The following is a 17,680-nucleotide window of genomic DNA, read 5'->3' on the forward strand; positions in this document are numbered from 1 at the left end:
GACATCCTGAAATTAACGCAATGCCCCAGTCACCCACCCAGTCACTGTGAAGGCCTGGGGTTGGGGTGCAGGAAGAGCCACGTCCCTGGGAGCAGGTTGTCCGCAAAGTAAGTTTGAGAAAATTCTCAATCCATATTCTTGGAAAGACCTCAGTAGAGGTTTGTTGAATGAGTTATTTAATTTTGTCTTAAGTCTATGAAGGTAACCAGAATAAATCCATCCATCTTCCGGGAAGATCCGACCATTGAAGGAGTTACCTAACACTCGGGGGTTCTCTTTTTTGCACCAGGAAAGTTAAGAAAATTAAAAGCCATTGATAGAAGTTAGAATTCTTAAAACCATATACAGGATGAGGCAGTTAAGTTATTTCACTTTCCTAACTTCTCCTGAAAATCAAAATCTGAGTAGAATTCCACTGACCCCCTAGAAGGGGGAACCTATAAAACACTGAGCCTCAGGTCGTAACTACCAGCCACCCAGAGAGAAGTTCCCTAACCCAGATTTTACTTGAGATGCGTATTAGGAGAGTCAGTGGTGCTGTGCCCTGTCTGGTGTGTAATGTCCCAGCATATCTGCCCTTCCTTCAGCTAGATTTTAAACCCCATGCTGAGAACCATGTCTGACGTGTAAGTGCTCAAAAATGTCTGTTGATGTATTCTCTAAAGTCTCCTGTCCACCCCGAGACACCGGCTGTGGTTCCCTGTGCCCCTCTCTCCCTGTCACTCTGCATCCTGCGGAAACACGTCAGTGGCTTTGCTCTTCTCTGCTGCGGGTGATGAAACGCCTAGCTGACCCCTGTCACACTGCGCTTCCCACGCGGCATCTCTCTCTGACTCGGCTGGCTACTTAGTGTTTTCACTTACAGATCTGAGCTGCTGTTACGAGGAGGTCCTCATAACACTTCTGTCGACGCCATACATAGCTTGCTACTGGGCCCCCTTTAACAACAAACGGCGTTAAAAAAATGGGGGTTTGACTCTAGGTCCTCAACAGGGACCTCAGGGATTTTACATGGCACTACTTCGCTACATTTGTATTTTATACTTTGCACTCATTTGAAAATTTCTCCCATTTGTTTCAGTGACATTCCTTCTTAGATTAGATGCTCTAGTAATAATAAAGCTGTTCTGGGTGGGGCTGTATTTCTTGGCTCTCCAGTGCTTCACATGCCTTATTTCATTTGGCTCCTCACCACCAGCAGGAGAAGTTCATTATACATATTTTACAGCCATGAACCCGAAGTACAGAGAGGTAAAGTGGCTTCCCCTCAGGGTCACAGAGGTAATTAGAGCCAGAGACTCCCCCTCCGGCACCCAGCCCCACTGCTGTCCACCGCACTGGTGTTGACAGGGCTGCTCCAGACCCGTGCCGGCTGTGTGCACGCAGTCAACACAGAAGACCGCGAAAGGCGTAAGCGTCTGCGCCCCAGCCTGCAGGAACCCATATTTCTAGAAATAAATGCAATTTAGGGCTAGCAATGTGGCAAAAGAAGAATAGCTGTTTGGTAAGAGTGTGGGGAAACAGGCCTTCGCACACTATGGTGGAAAAGTAAACTGATATAAACTTCTGGGGGGGGGTTACGGGAAAAGCATAAGGCTGTGAATGAAGATTCCCCTTACTCCTGAAATTCCTCTGCTGGAAATTTTCTTGAAGGCATATAAACTAAGGATGGCAATGTATTTGCACCAAGTGGTTTACTGCACGGCTGCTTATACATGCAAAATCACTGGGGCACGGAGGGAAGCTGAAGATTATCAGTGAGAATCAGCTAAAAGGCACGGCACACACACACAAGGAATGGGGAGGAGCAGAGACACCAGAGCCTGCTTGAACATGTGTGCCCTGGGCCAGGTCTAGCCCAGCGTCAGCTTCACCGCCCATGTGCCGAAGACAGCAGTAGCCCCCAGCTCCCAGGATGAACGTGAGGACCAAACAAGATAATATGCATCAGGCATTTAGCACCGTGCACGGTAGACAAGAGACACTCAATAAGCACTATGAGGTTGCTGCTGCTATTATTATAATTATTCCCATAAGTCACGGCCAGTAACATAATCTTAGTTGTTGACAGTAGTCACAAAACGGTGAGACAGAGACACACTGATGGGGAACCATCCAAGACACAATGAAGGGAAAGAGCAAGCTGCCAGGACTGAGAGCGTGCCCAGCACTGCTAAACGCGTGGACAGACGTCCAGCTACAGCACCTTTTTATTTATCGACGTATGTTTGATTCACAATGTGGTGCTGGTTTCTGGTGTACAGCAGAGTGATTCAGTTTTACATATATATAGATAGATAGATAGATAGATCGATCGATCGATCGATCGATCGATCTTTACGTCCTTTTTCATATTCCTTTTCATTATAGGTTACTACAAGCGACTGAACACAGCTCCCTGTGCACACAGGAGGGCCGGCTGTTTATCTATTGCTACAGCACGCTTTGAAGTGTGAATGGCCTCGTAAGTAATGGCTCCTATGACGATGAGTGAACTAACAGCCACCTCTGCTTTGCTTTCCCCCAGCAGAATATGCTGACATTATCGTGGCAAGATTTCTCACAAATGAAGAGAAAACCTCAGTCGTGTGTAAGCAGATTAAGAGGAAAAAAGGTGAAAATTCTACAGGTGGTGGAAGGTGACTTTCACTAATGAGAGGAATTTCTGGTCTCGCTGTGTCAGGAGCCCAACAGGTGCTGTCTGTGCCAAGTTCAGATGCAGAGGAGGGAGCAGCAAGGACATGTCCTCCTGCGCTGAAAACGCAGAGGAGTAAAGATACCCCGGGTCACAGGTTCAATTCTGATGGAACTGGCCCCCTAGACCCTGGCCAGACCGTCCCCATGGCCCTGAATCTGGACGTGGTGGAGGGCATCCAGGGGGAGGCTGTGCACACCCCTCCGTGACTCCAGCTGCAAAGGTGCCGGGGCAAGGGTCCGTCTGCCAGGGTCCTGACAGGGCTGCTCTGGACCTGCCAAGACCGGGACACGGAGCCCACAGGTGCGCAGGAGTCAGTCCCCGTCACCCTACACCACTCTCCCCGCCACCTCCGTCACTCTTGGTCTGCAGCCTTTCTGAGTGCAAGGCTCTTGGGAGACATATGGCTTCTCCTAGAAAATACTGCCACTTCCCCAAACATAGACCTAGAGGAGGCAGAAAGAGGGGACGGCAGGGAGGAGCCGAGCCGAGAAACTCATCAGCTCTAATTCCTGCTTGTCTGTATATTCTAATTGATTCTCTATTTTTAAAAATGATTTAGAAACAGACACACACACACACACACACACACACAGACCCAGATAAAACACAATCCTGAATTAGTCCTCACATGAAACCAGACTTGGAAACCACTGATTCAGCCAGACATGGCATTTATTAAACTCCTGGGTGGAAGCTGAAAGTCTGAGCCAGGACCTCCAGTGCACATGGGTGTCTGCACAGGAAACTGTATGTGCTGGGAGAGAAAAAAACCCTGAGAGGTGTACTTACACGTACAACACTGTTCTGGTATCACCCACTTTCCCGGCGTCGCCCACTGTGAGGGTGTCGTAGCCTCTTTCCAGTTCAAACTCCTCAAAGGCGAGCTTGATAACCTAAACCAAACACAGGAGAGTCGCTTAGCAGAACAGGCACTTTCTGCAACCTGAAATACTGCAAATATCCAGTCGTAGTATTAATTTTGCTCCATAATTTCATTGCATTTCAAATGATTTCAAGTTGTTTTTTTTAAAATGATGATTGTATAACTTTGAAAGCCCTCAATAATAGAATTTTATGTAATTCAGAATTCCTATTACTCCAAATATATTTATTATTAGCTATGAAAGGTGAAATTAACCCATATTATGCTTTAAGTCAAATATCCATCAAATATTTATTCTAACATTTATAGTATTTGGAATGGCCAAAAGGCAAATCAGTATAAACAAAATAAATGTGGATTGCAGTTAATGAGATATATTTGGGGGATATCTAGAACACCAAGAAATAAATATTTCAGGCCGATGTCTGCAGATTTTATATAATTAGCCACATTAACGTATGAAAAGACCTTCTGAGGCTAGAAACTTGTCCTCCACGTATAACTTTGCAAAGCCTTGACTTTTTTTTTTTTTTAAAATAAAGGACACTTTGACATGGTGATCAACGCCATCTAGACAAGACCAGTTTGTGTCTGGCACATGGATATATCACAATACTACAAACTCCCTTCTGTAGCGCACAGGGCCCTTTTCTCCTGATGAAGGAAATCCTCTGTTGACCAATATTGTGATGAAGATGAGAGAGAGTCATAGGTGCCATGAAGTTAGGCTGGAACCCGAGGTGACCAGGAGAGGTAGACAGAGGATGGACACGTATGTTCGACAGATACAGAAGGCAGAGATGACAGATGGACAGACAGACAGATGGACGGACGGATGGATAGACAGACATGACAGAATGACAGGTGAGATAGGCAGGGAGATAAATGACAGAGAGAGAACAGCAAGTACAGGAACTGTAATACTGGAAACGCATTTTAAAGGGACATAATTCAGACTGAATCAGAAACTCTGGAAGCTTGTAAAAAATACCAACTGCGTGTTTGTTATATCTGAAGGAAAGGCCTCAGTGGTACCAGGAGGTGGGGGAGGCAGGCTTCTGACTAACACTCAATTTGATGTGTGCAGTTCTGAGCAGGCTCGAACCAGGTGCACTTCCAAGCAATGCTAATATGGAATGCATTAATTCTGTTATTTAAAATTCTTACTAAAATTAGTGATATAGCCATTATAATTTATTTTAAAAATCTACTCTCTCAAACCGCAGGGTCTGTCTGAGCACATTATTTAGCAATCTGATTTGAAGCAGGTGTGGAGGTTGAGAGCCGCTGCAGACCTGTGAGCACTGCCTTTGAAGCCCAGCACCTGAGGGTGGTTTCCCCTCACTTCTGTCTTTCTCATGAGCCGATGTATCAATGTCCACAGTCCAACAAGTAAGAACAAAAGAACTGAAGAAGCCCGCGACCCAGAGGCTCCCATCACCTCTTTGGACATGACTCCTCCATCTTGACTTGTGTAACAGCCCGCAGGGAGGCCATGTGAACCCATTAAGGCCTGAGGGTCACGTTGGCCAATTTGTGATGAGTGACCGACAGGGGGGTCCCCCTATGTAAATGTGTGTTGATTAGGGGTGTAAAAAGGGCCATTCTGTAACTCTTTCAAGCCAAGGCAAAGGGTGTTAGAGAGGTTTTTCTGTTTCGCCTAAATGATCAGCCTCTGCTGATCGTCAAAGGACAATCTTTATGCTGTTACTGTCCTTTAAGAAGGGAAAAGGTAGACCCAACCTTGTGTAAGGAACCTATAATTCTTCAGAAAATATGGCATTCTATAAATATACCTGGTAGTAAAACAGAAATAGTTTTGGAATGAGAGTTGCCATCATTTCTCAATCAGAGGTGGCCAGAGACACAAGTAAGAAGTGAGGCTGAGAGGAGAATTCTTTTTTTATATGGAAATATAGTTGACTTACAGTTTTGTTAGTTTCAGGTATACGGCAAGGTGATTCAGTCATATATACACACATATCTCTTCTTTTTCAGATTATTTTCCATTATAATTATTATAAGATATTGAATATAGATTCTTGTGCTCTACAGTAGGACCTTGTTATCTTTTTAATATATAGTACTTTAGTAACCATAAGTTTGTTCCCTACGTCTGTGAGTCTATTTCTGTTTTGTAAATAAGTTCATTTGTGTCATTTTTTATATTCTATATATAAGTGAAATCACATATTTGCCTTTCTCAGGAGAATTCATTTCTAATAAAATTGTATACACCTAAGGTGTACAGCACGATGGCTTGGTGCACACATACACAGCGACACATTGGTCCAGCTAGTTAACATCGCTCCGCACACAGTCAGCCTTTGTGTGTAAAGTGAAAGCACCTTAAATCCGTTCTCTCAGCAAATTTCCAGGGTTCAATTCAGTATTATTAACTACAGTTGCCATGCTGTGACTAACCCTATGGACTTACCCATCCTACGTAATGGCAACTTTGTGCCCTCTGACCAGCGTCCCCCTACGTCCCCACCAGCTCACCCCTGGTGACCCCTGTTCCACTCACTGCTTCTGCATATTTGACTTTCTTAGAGTCCACACATGAGTGAGATCATGCAGGTTTTTCATTCTGTCTGACTGATCTTACTTTATAACGTCTTCCCATGCGTCCACGTGGTTACAAGCGGTAGAGTCTCCTTCAAGGCAGAATGTCATCCCACTGAGTCTACAGATCACGCTGTCCTCACCCATTCATCCACCCACAGGCAGCTGGGCTGCGTCCACGTCCTGGCTGTTGTGAATGGTCCTGCCTTATGTTTTAAATAGTGAGGGATTCAGTGGCATTTGGTCAAACTGACTTCTTTAGCTCCTTAAACACACGCATGCTCGTCCCTGTCTTGACTGGGTCCCTGCACGGGCCCTGGAGGTGTGCCCCTCTTTCCTCAAGTCTCTGCATGGTGTCTGTTTCTGGGTGGTGCGTCTCCGGCCCGTTCTGTCCAAGAAGTCAATCCCTTGTCCACATCCTGCCTACTCCCTTCACGACATCCCACCTTCAGAGTTACAAGAAGGTGCTGTGATAAACACAAAGGAATTATAGAATGTTTAACTTTTACAGATAAAGATTCCTTAATGACAACAAACAAAATAGGAAGGAAAACGAAAGAAGGACAAAGTTCTAGAATTTGAGAAGCTTAAGACTCAAAGGGGTATTTTGATAAACACAAAATAATTATGCAATCTAACATACAGATTAAGGTGTCTTAATGACAATAGATGAAAGAAAGCCTTTTCTTTTTCAACTTCCAAACAGAATCTCAGATCTATGAGAAAAAGACACTGCTCAGTCTAGATTCTGGTACAATTTTAAAAATATATTCTTGGTGTTTTGTAATATGTTCTTTTTTCTATTTAAAATAGAATTTTTAAAAGGCTCAACCATTTCTCCTTCCCCACCCTCTGCCTCTGACAACCATCAATGTGTTCTCTGTATCTGTATCTGTATCTGTATCTGTATTGTTCGTTCCTTCTGGTTTTCACACTCCTACCTGATATGTAAGATGGCATTTGCCTTTCTCTGTCTGACTTACTTCATTAGCATTATGTCCTCCAGTTCCATCTACATTGTGGCAAATGGCAACATTCATTCCTTTTCATGGCTGAATGATATTTCCCTATATATAAACTAAACCTGGTGTCATGGAAGTCATGGCATTAAATTACATTTGTTTATATTTTCTTACTACAGAACGAGGAAAAGTCAGCAGCTGAGTGTGATCAAATGTGGAATACAGAATCGAAGGAGACTTAATTAGCATCACTTGATATGCCGACACCTTCTGTTTTCACAGGAGGAAAATGAAAGCAAGGGAAGAGAAGGAACTTGTTCTGCAGTTATCAGTGAAAAGTTTAGATTTCAAACCAGGAAATCCCAAGTCCAGATTTAGTTTTCAGATTTTTTTTCCACATTCAAATATAAATGAAGATCAGAGTAGAGGTTGTAGAACTTGATTCTATTTTCAAACTTTTTTTCACTTTTCTTACAAAATACTCATTTTTAAAGTACTTCTCTGATGGCGCCTGCTGTGTCAGATGCTGACACTGTACTGACAGTTTAGCCTGCCGTCAGCCTGTTCGCTTTTCTGATCCCAGTCTAACGTGCTTTCGTACAATGGCAATGCCGCAGTCATTTGCTACACTCCAAGTGCGTGTCTGAGACTTAAGCACAGCCAGGAAGTCTCCGCTGCGGGATGACAGGAGGTCGGGTGGAGCACAGAGCAGACCTGTGGTAGGAAGGGGCAGCGACAGGTGTCCCCCAGGTGCGATGGGCACACAGGGGAGGATCTGAGATGGGAGGTCAGGGAACGTCTTCCTGAGGAGAAGGCATCTATCTGTGAGCTAAGAAGTCCCAGCCGCTGGGGCTCCCAAAACCTGCCCCAGGAGGACCTCCAAGAGTGCCACCTAGTGCTAGGTTCCCGGAAAAATCAGCCCAATCCCACGTCTAACTTCACTCCCCAATTTGTGCAAAACTGGTTCGTTCACTTTACAATAACTTTTAATAGACATTAAACTTTTTTCTTCAGCATTTTGCCAAAATACTGTTGACTATAATTCTTGCATAATATCAAGTAGCCAAAAAAAGGTGACTCTGCTCAAAGTATAGTACAAATTTGCGAACTGCTTCTTGGTTTTACTGTTTACTTGTTTTTAAGGAGCACGATGCTAATTTTTGAGACAGAAAGGTTAAGTGGAAAAAGCACACAATAAATTTAAATGGGAGAAAAATAATTTGGGAAATAGGGCTTTTTTTTTTTGGAAAAAGTACAAAACAGAAAACAGAGCTTAGCTTTTTAATTGAGATTAAGTAAAAACGGTCAGAGCCTTGGTAATTAAAAACATGACATTGTCAGAGAATTTAGAGGTTTTTTTTGTTTTGACACACCCAATTTTCAAATAGAGAAAAGAGAAATATTTATTTAATGACAGAGCAGTGGAATTGATGTAATACTGAATTTTTAAGTATTCATTTAAAACAAATATGAAGACATTGCTCTGAAAAACAAAAAGGAAGGCATACTACATTGTCACGATTCATTAGGAAAAAAAAGCCAGTCACTCTAGGCCCATTCACATAAGAAGCCCATGTCATCTGACTCAGTTAAGTCAGAGGAAGTCAGAGGTGTCAGTTCATCTGCACACATCTGCACACACGACACACATACGCACATGCACGCATAAGCACAGACACACATAACACACAGACATGCACACACGTGCATGCATACACACATGCACACGGACATCATGTGTATCACTGGGTTTCCTCATCAAAAGCCTGGTTTTTCATGTGCCTTTTGTTTCGGTGTCATCTTTAAACTATATTTGGGTGTTTTTTTTGGATGACATGTTTGTGCAGAAATTGCAGTGAGAGGAAGAGATAAGGAATAAGGGAAAGAATTTACAATTTTCCAAGATGCAGAACTGACAGCTCAAAATAAATACGGAAGAAGCCCCTACATCTTGGAAGACGCTCACTCACAAATGCCTTACTGAGTAACTGTAGGGTTGAAACCAACGGGGTCGGAATGAGAACTGAGAACACAAGGGGAGGGAAACTGATAAGAAGCCTTAATACATCTGATTCACTCAATTTCAAATTATTTTTCAGGAGAAAGACTTTTCAAACTGTGAATATCCTCTGAAAGAACATAACAACTCTGTATCTGGAAATTGCTAATGCGGTTGCCAAAAGCAATTTATTACATGTTTGAAAGGAAAATTCACACTTTCTTAGGAACCAAAAATTACAAAATAATTTTTGATATATTTTAAGTGTTTTAGCCTGAGGTTCTAAGGACCAACCATGAAACAATTGAAAAAATGTAATGGATTGTAAGAAGACATTCCTGCCAAATGCATGCCCCATAGAGCCTGGGAAAGTGCATACCAGTGTTTCCCACAGAAAAACACACATAACCTCTCATGTCTGTAAGTAACATATACCAACAGTCAGCAATGTGTAGCATAAAATTTCAAAGGTTTGGTTCCACTTTAGAAAGACAAGTACTCTGAAAGGAACAACTTAGGACAAATACATGATTATTTCTAGGATAGCCAAACCTTGTATTTAGCCCCACATTTACACACTGCATGTCCTTTTAAAACTAGAGTTCAATGCACTGTTAACAAAAGGGGGACGTGCATTATTTCAAGTGCAGCTGAATTATGATTAACTTGTGCTACAAAGAGTCAAATTACCCAGTGATTCAGAGGCAGAAGGGAAACAGGCAGAGCGTCGTGTACTCTCCCTGTCCACAGCTATCCGGTCACACCGTCCCGTCACAAGGACATGAGGAACCTGGTGCTCCAACCCTGGAATCCCCTACATGGGTCTCCAGAACCTTTCTGACCTCCGCTTAAGGGCCTCTGCCAAGTGCCTTCTCTCAACACTCACTGGAACGTAAATTACCTTCATTCTCCCTGCGCTGCACCCACACGGACCCTTTGTCTCTGGGATCAGGACTCCCAAAGAATCCAGGTGCCTACCAGGTGCGGGGCATGGGGAGGACCCAGCTTTGCCTCTCCGCCCTCCTCTCGGCCCCACCGTCACTGGAAGGCAGCACGGAAGCACAGCAAGCCGAGTGTCCCTGAGCGGAGAGGGACAGCCCACTGCTGACCGGGTCGGGGCCCTGAGAACTGGTGCCTCCTCCTCCAGGCTCCCCACCTGTGGACCCAGAGGGACACATCTCCCCTTGCGGGTCAAGGACAAAGTCAGGATGTGGGCAGCATGTGTGCAGGTCCCACAGGTGCTGGGTGGCAGTGGTTGTGTTCAGTACTGTCCTCGTCACTAACTTTCACAGCCAACCGGTCATGCGTGCCAGCCCAGGCCACCTCCCGCCACCAGCCTGAGGGATTCTGAGTCTTGACCACCAAGGAAAACTCCGTCTCTCTTCGTCCTGACGGCAACTCTTACCCCGTTTTACCCAGAAGTGCATCCTTTACCCTCTAACTTCCAGGTACAAGCTTCTGCCTCTGCCCCTCCTTCTTCACACCAGCAGTCTTGTGCTTCACTTAAGAAGCTTGTCTCGGTAAAGCACTTAGACGTGATACTGTAGATTCTTAAGGAGTAAAGTCACAGGCACAACATTTCAGAAAAGCAGCAAGTGGGGTGTGGGGTAAAGACGAGAGAGACTGACATTTAAGGAAAACCCCTCAAGCAAAAGCCATCAAAATGCCCAGAGAACTGTCGGGGACACAGAATACTTAAGGCACAACAAGATCAACTGCCTCACCCGGGAGGGTAGGCAGACTCCAGGGCAGCGACGGAGGCACGTTAACCGCGGCTCGCCGGGCGGACTCAGAAGAAACCAGCGGGTTCTCCAAAGGAACTTATTAACTAAACCCTGAAAAGAAGCCACCAAAGCATCACTGGCATTATTTGGAAAATTACCGAAATATATTCTCAGATGGATGAAAGAAGGCAACATATTTATTAAAAATGAGAGACTGGGAATTTCAGAGTCACAGTACGATAACCACCACAGAAGGAATCAGAGCGCTACTAGGTGTGGTAAAACGCAGACTTAACCTCTACAGAACGCTGAAATCGCCCAACCGCGGACACGTGGAGTAACCCAGCTGGAAATGTGAAGGCCTACAAGGTGAAAGGATTGCAAGAGAAAACTACAGACCTGCAGATGAAAGCAGAAGACACCGAAGATTAACAGTCAAAAATAACTGGAACACAGAGCACAGAGTTAATCATTTGGAAAACGATGGAAGGTCCATTTTTTACAGCTGATTAACGTGTTGTGGACCTTAAAAATGGTTCACTATGGCCCCACTTAATCAAAACAGAGCAATCAGAGTCAGACAGGAATACATCATCTCACAGAACTCCTCAAGAAACCGAAAGATTTCCATACACAAACCCAGAATATGAAGAAATGCAACTCAAAGGTAGTTTTGTGTTCCTGCGACACAATTAAGCCACAGAGATGATGGCTCAACAAGGTGATGAATCCCAGATAAAAAGAAATCCCGCACCCTTTGCGGCATGTTTATTCAGTGAAGAGCTTATTTTACGTGAGAACCAAGAGAAAATCCTTCGCAGATTTTCAAATGTCTCGGGCATTTTACTAACACGCTCCTTATCTCCAGCTTGGCTGAAAGATACTTCAAACCACAGGATTAATTCTGAAGAGGTGTCTAAACGGCGTCTTGTTTAAATATGAGAAGAGCCGTCTAAAGTCAGTTATGTAGACTTGGAAGGAAAAGGCTGAGTTGCTGAAAATGTAACTATGTACTTTTACTTCCACGTATTAAATAACAGTTAAACAAATGGAGGCAGGGGCACCACGTCTACTTCAGGTGAGCCCTGGATGTCAGACATGGCCCAAAGGTGGCTCATTACTGGTAGAGCCGTCATAGTTTATTTTTAAAAATCTACTCTCTCAAACCGCAGGGTCTGTCTGAGCACATTATTTAGCAATCTGATTTGAAGCAGGTGTGGAGGTTGAGAGCCGCTGCAGACCTGTGAGCACTGCCTTTGAAGCCCAGCACCTGAGGGTGGTTTCCCCTCACTTCTGTCTTTCTCATGGGCGGATGTATCAATGTCCACAGTCCAACAAGTAAGAACAAAAGAACTGAAGAAGCCCGCGACCCAGAGGCTCCCATCACCTCTTTGGACATGACTCCTCCGTCTTGACTTGTGTAACAGCCCGCAGGGAGGCCATGTGAACCCATTAAGGCCTGAGGGTCACGGCTGGCCGAGTACAGCCGCCCAACCCGGTGCCAGGCTCGCAGGGAGACGCTCCCGTCCGAGCGCCAGTGGCCCAGGTCCTCATGCTGCAGCTTGTCTGTCAGGGATGCTAGCAACGTTTTGGTGAGGATGTTCAGATGCCTCTGCGTCCCACTGCCACCCATCTCTGTCTCCTGAGGGCGAAAGGAAGCCAAAGAGGGCTGGAGTTCTACAAAGTACAGTGGAGGCGGAGGGTGCGCACCTGTGCAGAGAGGAGGAGGTGCAAAGTGGGAAAATGCGGGCACCCTCCATGTTTGCCTCGGGGGGAGTGAATGACCTAGAGCCCAGCTGCAGGTCAAGCCCCACGGGGCAGCGGCTACACATAGAGTGCACGGTTCACTCACTCAGTTTTTATTCATCTTCAGTTATGTCTACCAATGTCTCATGTTCTAGCACGAAATCTCTACACATACCCAAATGTCTACAAGAAAAAAATAGATCAGGTAGAAACAGTAAGGATGAATACTGACCAATGCTTCAAACTGTGATTTTTAGGAGAAGTGTATTGTTTGACCCCAAATTTGTGCCTTGATGGAAAAGAAGATGGGCCTTCCCCTCCTTTGTGTCTTTTGTGTCTGACTGCTCACTTTTAAGCTCCAGTACCGTACAGAGTTTGCCTCTTGCTAGAAAGTTCTCTCCTGCGTCCTGGGCACGGCTGCCTGTCTGGCGGGGTCCTGATTGGAGTACCGTGTTCTCAGGGGTCTTCTCGCCTCCCTGGGACCATCACCCCGACACTACCCACTGCCAGTCACGCTTCTCGCCTAGTTTTCCCCTCCTGAACGTCTGACGTTGTCCGAGCTTTTCCTGTCTATTGGTCACCTGTCTGTCTGTCTGTCTGTCCATCTTCTATCTCGCCCATTAGAATGTAAAATCTGTGACACCGGAAGTCACTTTCGCTTTCTTTTTCACACCTGGGTCCAGCACTGTACGCAGTATGTATTCCATGTTCCATAAACGTTTGCTGGATCAGTACACCTGACTTTCCCCTGTGTATCATTTAACCTAAAGACCCCTGGACTGCTACATATATACAGGGTTTAACGGTAGACTCTTACACGAGGCAAAGGTTGATGGCCTCACATTAGCATAAACCAAAATAGCACTAAGGTTGTACAAAGCATCGCTGGTGTGGAGGGAGCACGCGGCGCTGCCCCAGGTAAAGCCCCCCGCCCCCCCGTGTGATGATGCAGTGCCCTTCGTCCCTGGTGCCCGCCGGGTTGCTGGGTGACACGGGGTCTGTAGGTGTTAACACGTGTTACCAGGCTGGCTGGCTGTGACTCAGAACTGCATGCTCCTTTGTATCAAGCAACATAAACCCACCTACCTGTCACCCTCTTTGTGATTTTGCTCCTGTTTCCCTTCATCCTAATGTATCGTTGCATCGGTTTTCCACCTGCTGAAGCATCAGGGAACCTACCAATCCTTCACACCTATCACTGTCCGGTCCTTGAAGGCTTTATACAAGGAGACATGCAGAATCGTGCTAATCTACTGCTTAGGAGAGCACGTGTGCAGCAACATCCTGGGACAAATAAACTCCAAATGGATGCTGTCTTGCAGGTGAGAGGAGGACTATGGCCATGAGGAAGGTGTTTACAAGAAAATCCAACAGCATGGGTACTGCTGGGTGGGGATTTACTGACCACTGTACATGGTAGTTTGTTTACTACTCTTCATGACTTGTTAACAGCTTAAATATTTCATAACACACATAAAACTAAAATAAAGGAGCAATTAAAAACCTGACACCCATTTAAATCCAAATTTCGGCATCATCCCTGACTAAATGTGTCGGCTGATTTGGGTGTGTCTGCTCACCTCCACTATGGGGTTAAGGACAAACACTTTCCTCTCAGGATATCGCAGGGATTGCTCAAACACATGAGATACGCCAAACGCCTAACACAGGGCTTGGCACATGATTAAAGCTTCATAAATGATAATTACTATCATTATCATGAAAAATAACAGAAATTGAATACACAGAACTTACACAGTTAAAAAATGATGACTGAAGTTGTTTAGAGGCAAAGTCCGTCATGAAGTATCATGAAATCTACTTGGAAAGTTTTGGAAAAATTAGCAAACTTATATAATCTATTTTTTCTTGGAAGTAAAATGGAAATTTCTCTCCTTATTTATTTCATTACTAAGAACTTTTCAAAAAGTAATATTAAACTTAAAACTAAGCATGAAGGGACTCAGATCCATGAGACATGACACAAATATATTGTCTGATGTGTGAGAATATTTTTGTATTTATTCATTCACTTATTCAGTAGGTTTTACTGTACTTCCACCTTAGCTTTTATGGAAAATTTTCTGCCAGTTCTATAATATTGTAAGTATTTTCCATTAATATTAAAACCAAAGAAATTTGTACTTTGAACAGACCAAATGGAGACGAAAACCCATCTGTAAACCTCTGCAGACCGTCTTCCTCCAATACTTGTCCCTCCATGGAAAACACACTTCAACTGACAACGAAGAGTTCTCAGAACTCAAACCCTCACACCCACAGCACTGAGGGCCTCGCACCTGAGCCCGACCTTCTGGGTGCAAATCCCAGCTCCTCTCTCACGAGCTCCTGGCAGTTGGGCAAGTTACAACTTCATCTCTCCAAACTGTGCCTTCCTCTTCTTCAAATGGGGATAAACATAATTACTGCCAAACAGGGTTTTTACAAGAATTTGTTGTCTGTGTTCAGTAAATAACCTAATCTCAAAAGTTTCTACAGCAAGAAAAAATGACTGTCAAAGAAATCTGGACAATTAGGTGAAAAATACAATCTAGACTTGTTTATGGAAACACAGGAGATTAAAAGAGATTAAAACTTGCTCAATGGTGCAGATTAGTTTTTAAGCCTTTCCCCAACCAGGAGTTAAACTACAGCATTTTACAATCCATGATTAAGTTTTATTAGCCAAGTCAATATTATCATAAGAAACATAATCCATCATTACTGAAAAAATTAGATATTTTTCTCAGAGAAACATTTTAGTAAGACTATCTCTAGATGTTCATCTAGATCTAATTTTTTAGATCTAATTTTTTAGTAACTACAGAGTAATTCAGGCCAGGAAAACAAGAGATAATGACAAGACGAGAGTCAATGACACACGTGAGGGTGCTGACAAGGGGGCAGGTTCCAGTCCACGCCCCCCTCTTACAGTACAGAGAAGCCGTTTCTTACAACACACCCATCCCGGGGACCCTCCGTGTTCTCTGCTTCCCGGAGATTTCACTCAGTCTCCCGTGGAGACAGGCAGCCGTCTCAATCTCCTCAGCCCCTTCTTAAGGACATTCTCGTTTCTGACGGACCCTAAGCAAGAATGGCTTTCTTAGGTTCCCTTTCCTCTTCTTAGCAAGCCGCCAGAAAGTGGTGCAGGACAGAGACCTCAGTGCAGGGCTGCTGTCGTGTGTTTCTGGCTGGGTGCATGACCTCTATCCTCTACCGCTACTCTAAGGAACCGCAAAGCAGCTGAGAAACCATGTGCTCCCTCCGAGGGAGTGTAGGACGTCTGGCAAACATGTGGCAGGTTGTGTTCAACTCGCTTTCAGTCGTCCGCTCACAGGTGGTTCCCACTGAGGAGTCCCGACCGAAGGAAGCCCCTTCCCTCATCAATCGAGAGCAGAGAACGTCAAGGGTCCTCTCATTACACCTCACGTCAGTTCTACAATGCTTAGTCAGCAACTTTTAAGGGACTCATACTGGATCAAAGGTCTTTGTTCATCTATATTGCAGGTTGAGGAATTTAAAGGTTCTTATGGCCACCACCATCTGCATGAGAAGGCTGAAGGTGGTCAGTCTCAAGAACAGTGACAGGTTGCTGCAATCTGATGATGGAAATCTCAAGACTGTCGCTATTCTGAGCCGTTCACGACACACAACCACCTCAGCCATGCCGTGTAGTTAGTGTGCAAACACATTATACAGTAATGTGGAAAATGGGCCTCGTTCTGACCAGAGAGTAGACAAGGAAAAATCAACTCAGAAAATCTATACTCCACTTACAGCACGATCAGCCTTTCCGCAGGTGAGTAATTCTGGAATCATTCTCACTTGGTGGGTTAAATTGGATAGTAATCTAGGCAAGTATTAAATTAGCCCATCTTTAACATAAATTGGTGCAGCCACTGAGGAAAACAGTATGGAGATTCCTTAAAAACTGAATAGAGTTACCATATGATTCAGCAATCCCAACCCTTGGCATGTATCCAGAGGAAACTCTAATTTGAAAAGACACACACACCCCAAAGTTCATGGCAGCACTACTTACAATAGCCAAGACATGGCAACAACCTAAACGTCCATTGACAGAAGACTGGATAAAGACGATGTGGTATATATACACAATGGAATACTACTCGGCCATAAAAAAACAACAACATTTTCCCATTTGCAGCAACATGGATGGACCTGAAGGGTATTACACTTAGTGAAATAAGTCAGACAGAAAAAGACAAGTACTGTGTGTTATCACTTATATGTGGAATCTAAAAAGTAAAAAAATCTAGTGAATTAACAAAAAAGAACAGACTCATAGATACAAAGAATAAACTAGTAGTTTCCAGTGGGCGAGAGAAGCAGGGAAGGGCAAGATAGTGTTAGGGGATTAAGATATACAAACTACTATGTGTGCAATAAATAAGCTACAAAGATACATTGTACAATGTAGGGAATATAGATCATATTTTATAATAACCATAATGGGGTATAATCTATAAAAATTTTGAATCACTATTTTGTACACCTGAAACTAATACAGTATTATAAATCAAATGTACCCCAATAAAATGTGATGTATAAGCCAGGAAAAAAAAAAAAAAGAAGAAGAGCTAACTGAATTCAAAGTAGCTGTGGCTGAGAGGTAGACAATGACAATGTAACAAGCTGGGACAGGAATCTGTAAAACACATACGTATATGTGTTACTGCAAATAAAAGTACACTTTGTAAAGGATGGACATTGATCAATAAAATATATAAAACACCCAAGATAAACTGATAATGTTAAATTTCATTTCATACTATAAATTAAAAAAACAGATAAATTAAACATAAAGAAAGAAAAAATAAAGTTAGCCCACCTACCCAAGAAAACATTAAAGTTTCAGTGGTGTGCTGGAGCTGGCTTGTGTCAATTTCTGAGAGCCAATTACTAAATTCAGAAATTGTGCAAGGCAGTTTTTAAACCATCAGTAGTTGAAATCATCTCCAGTATAAATATTCAGGCCAAGGGATTGGCAACCCCTGCAAATCAGCCTGTTTAGTAGTGAAATACTGGGCGACACACACCCTAGAATTTTGAGAAATGACTATACATTTGTTGAATAAATTT

General features: G+C 43.9%; 1 protein-coding gene across 1 annotated transcript in view; it reads right to left on the minus strand.

Annotated features, from left to right (window-relative positions):
• CSMD1 (CUB and Sushi multiple domains 1) overlaps nt 1-17,680 on the minus strand; it is a 1,327,842-nt gene that overhangs the window by 266,593 nt on the left and 1,043,569 nt on the right. Inside the window, exon 11 of the mRNA XM_074353379.1 lies at nt 3,488-3,591. Coding sequence (XP_074209480.1) covers nt 3,488-3,591 — 104 coding nt within the window. The remainder of the gene's footprint in view (nt 1-3,487; nt 3,592-17,680) is intronic.

This window comes from Camelus bactrianus, chromosome 26 (assembly GCF_048773025.1).
Source record: "Camelus bactrianus isolate YW-2024 breed Bactrian camel chromosome 26, ASM4877302v1, whole genome shotgun sequence".
Lineage (NCBI taxonomy): Eukaryota > Metazoa > Chordata > Mammalia > Artiodactyla > Camelidae > Camelus > Camelus bactrianus.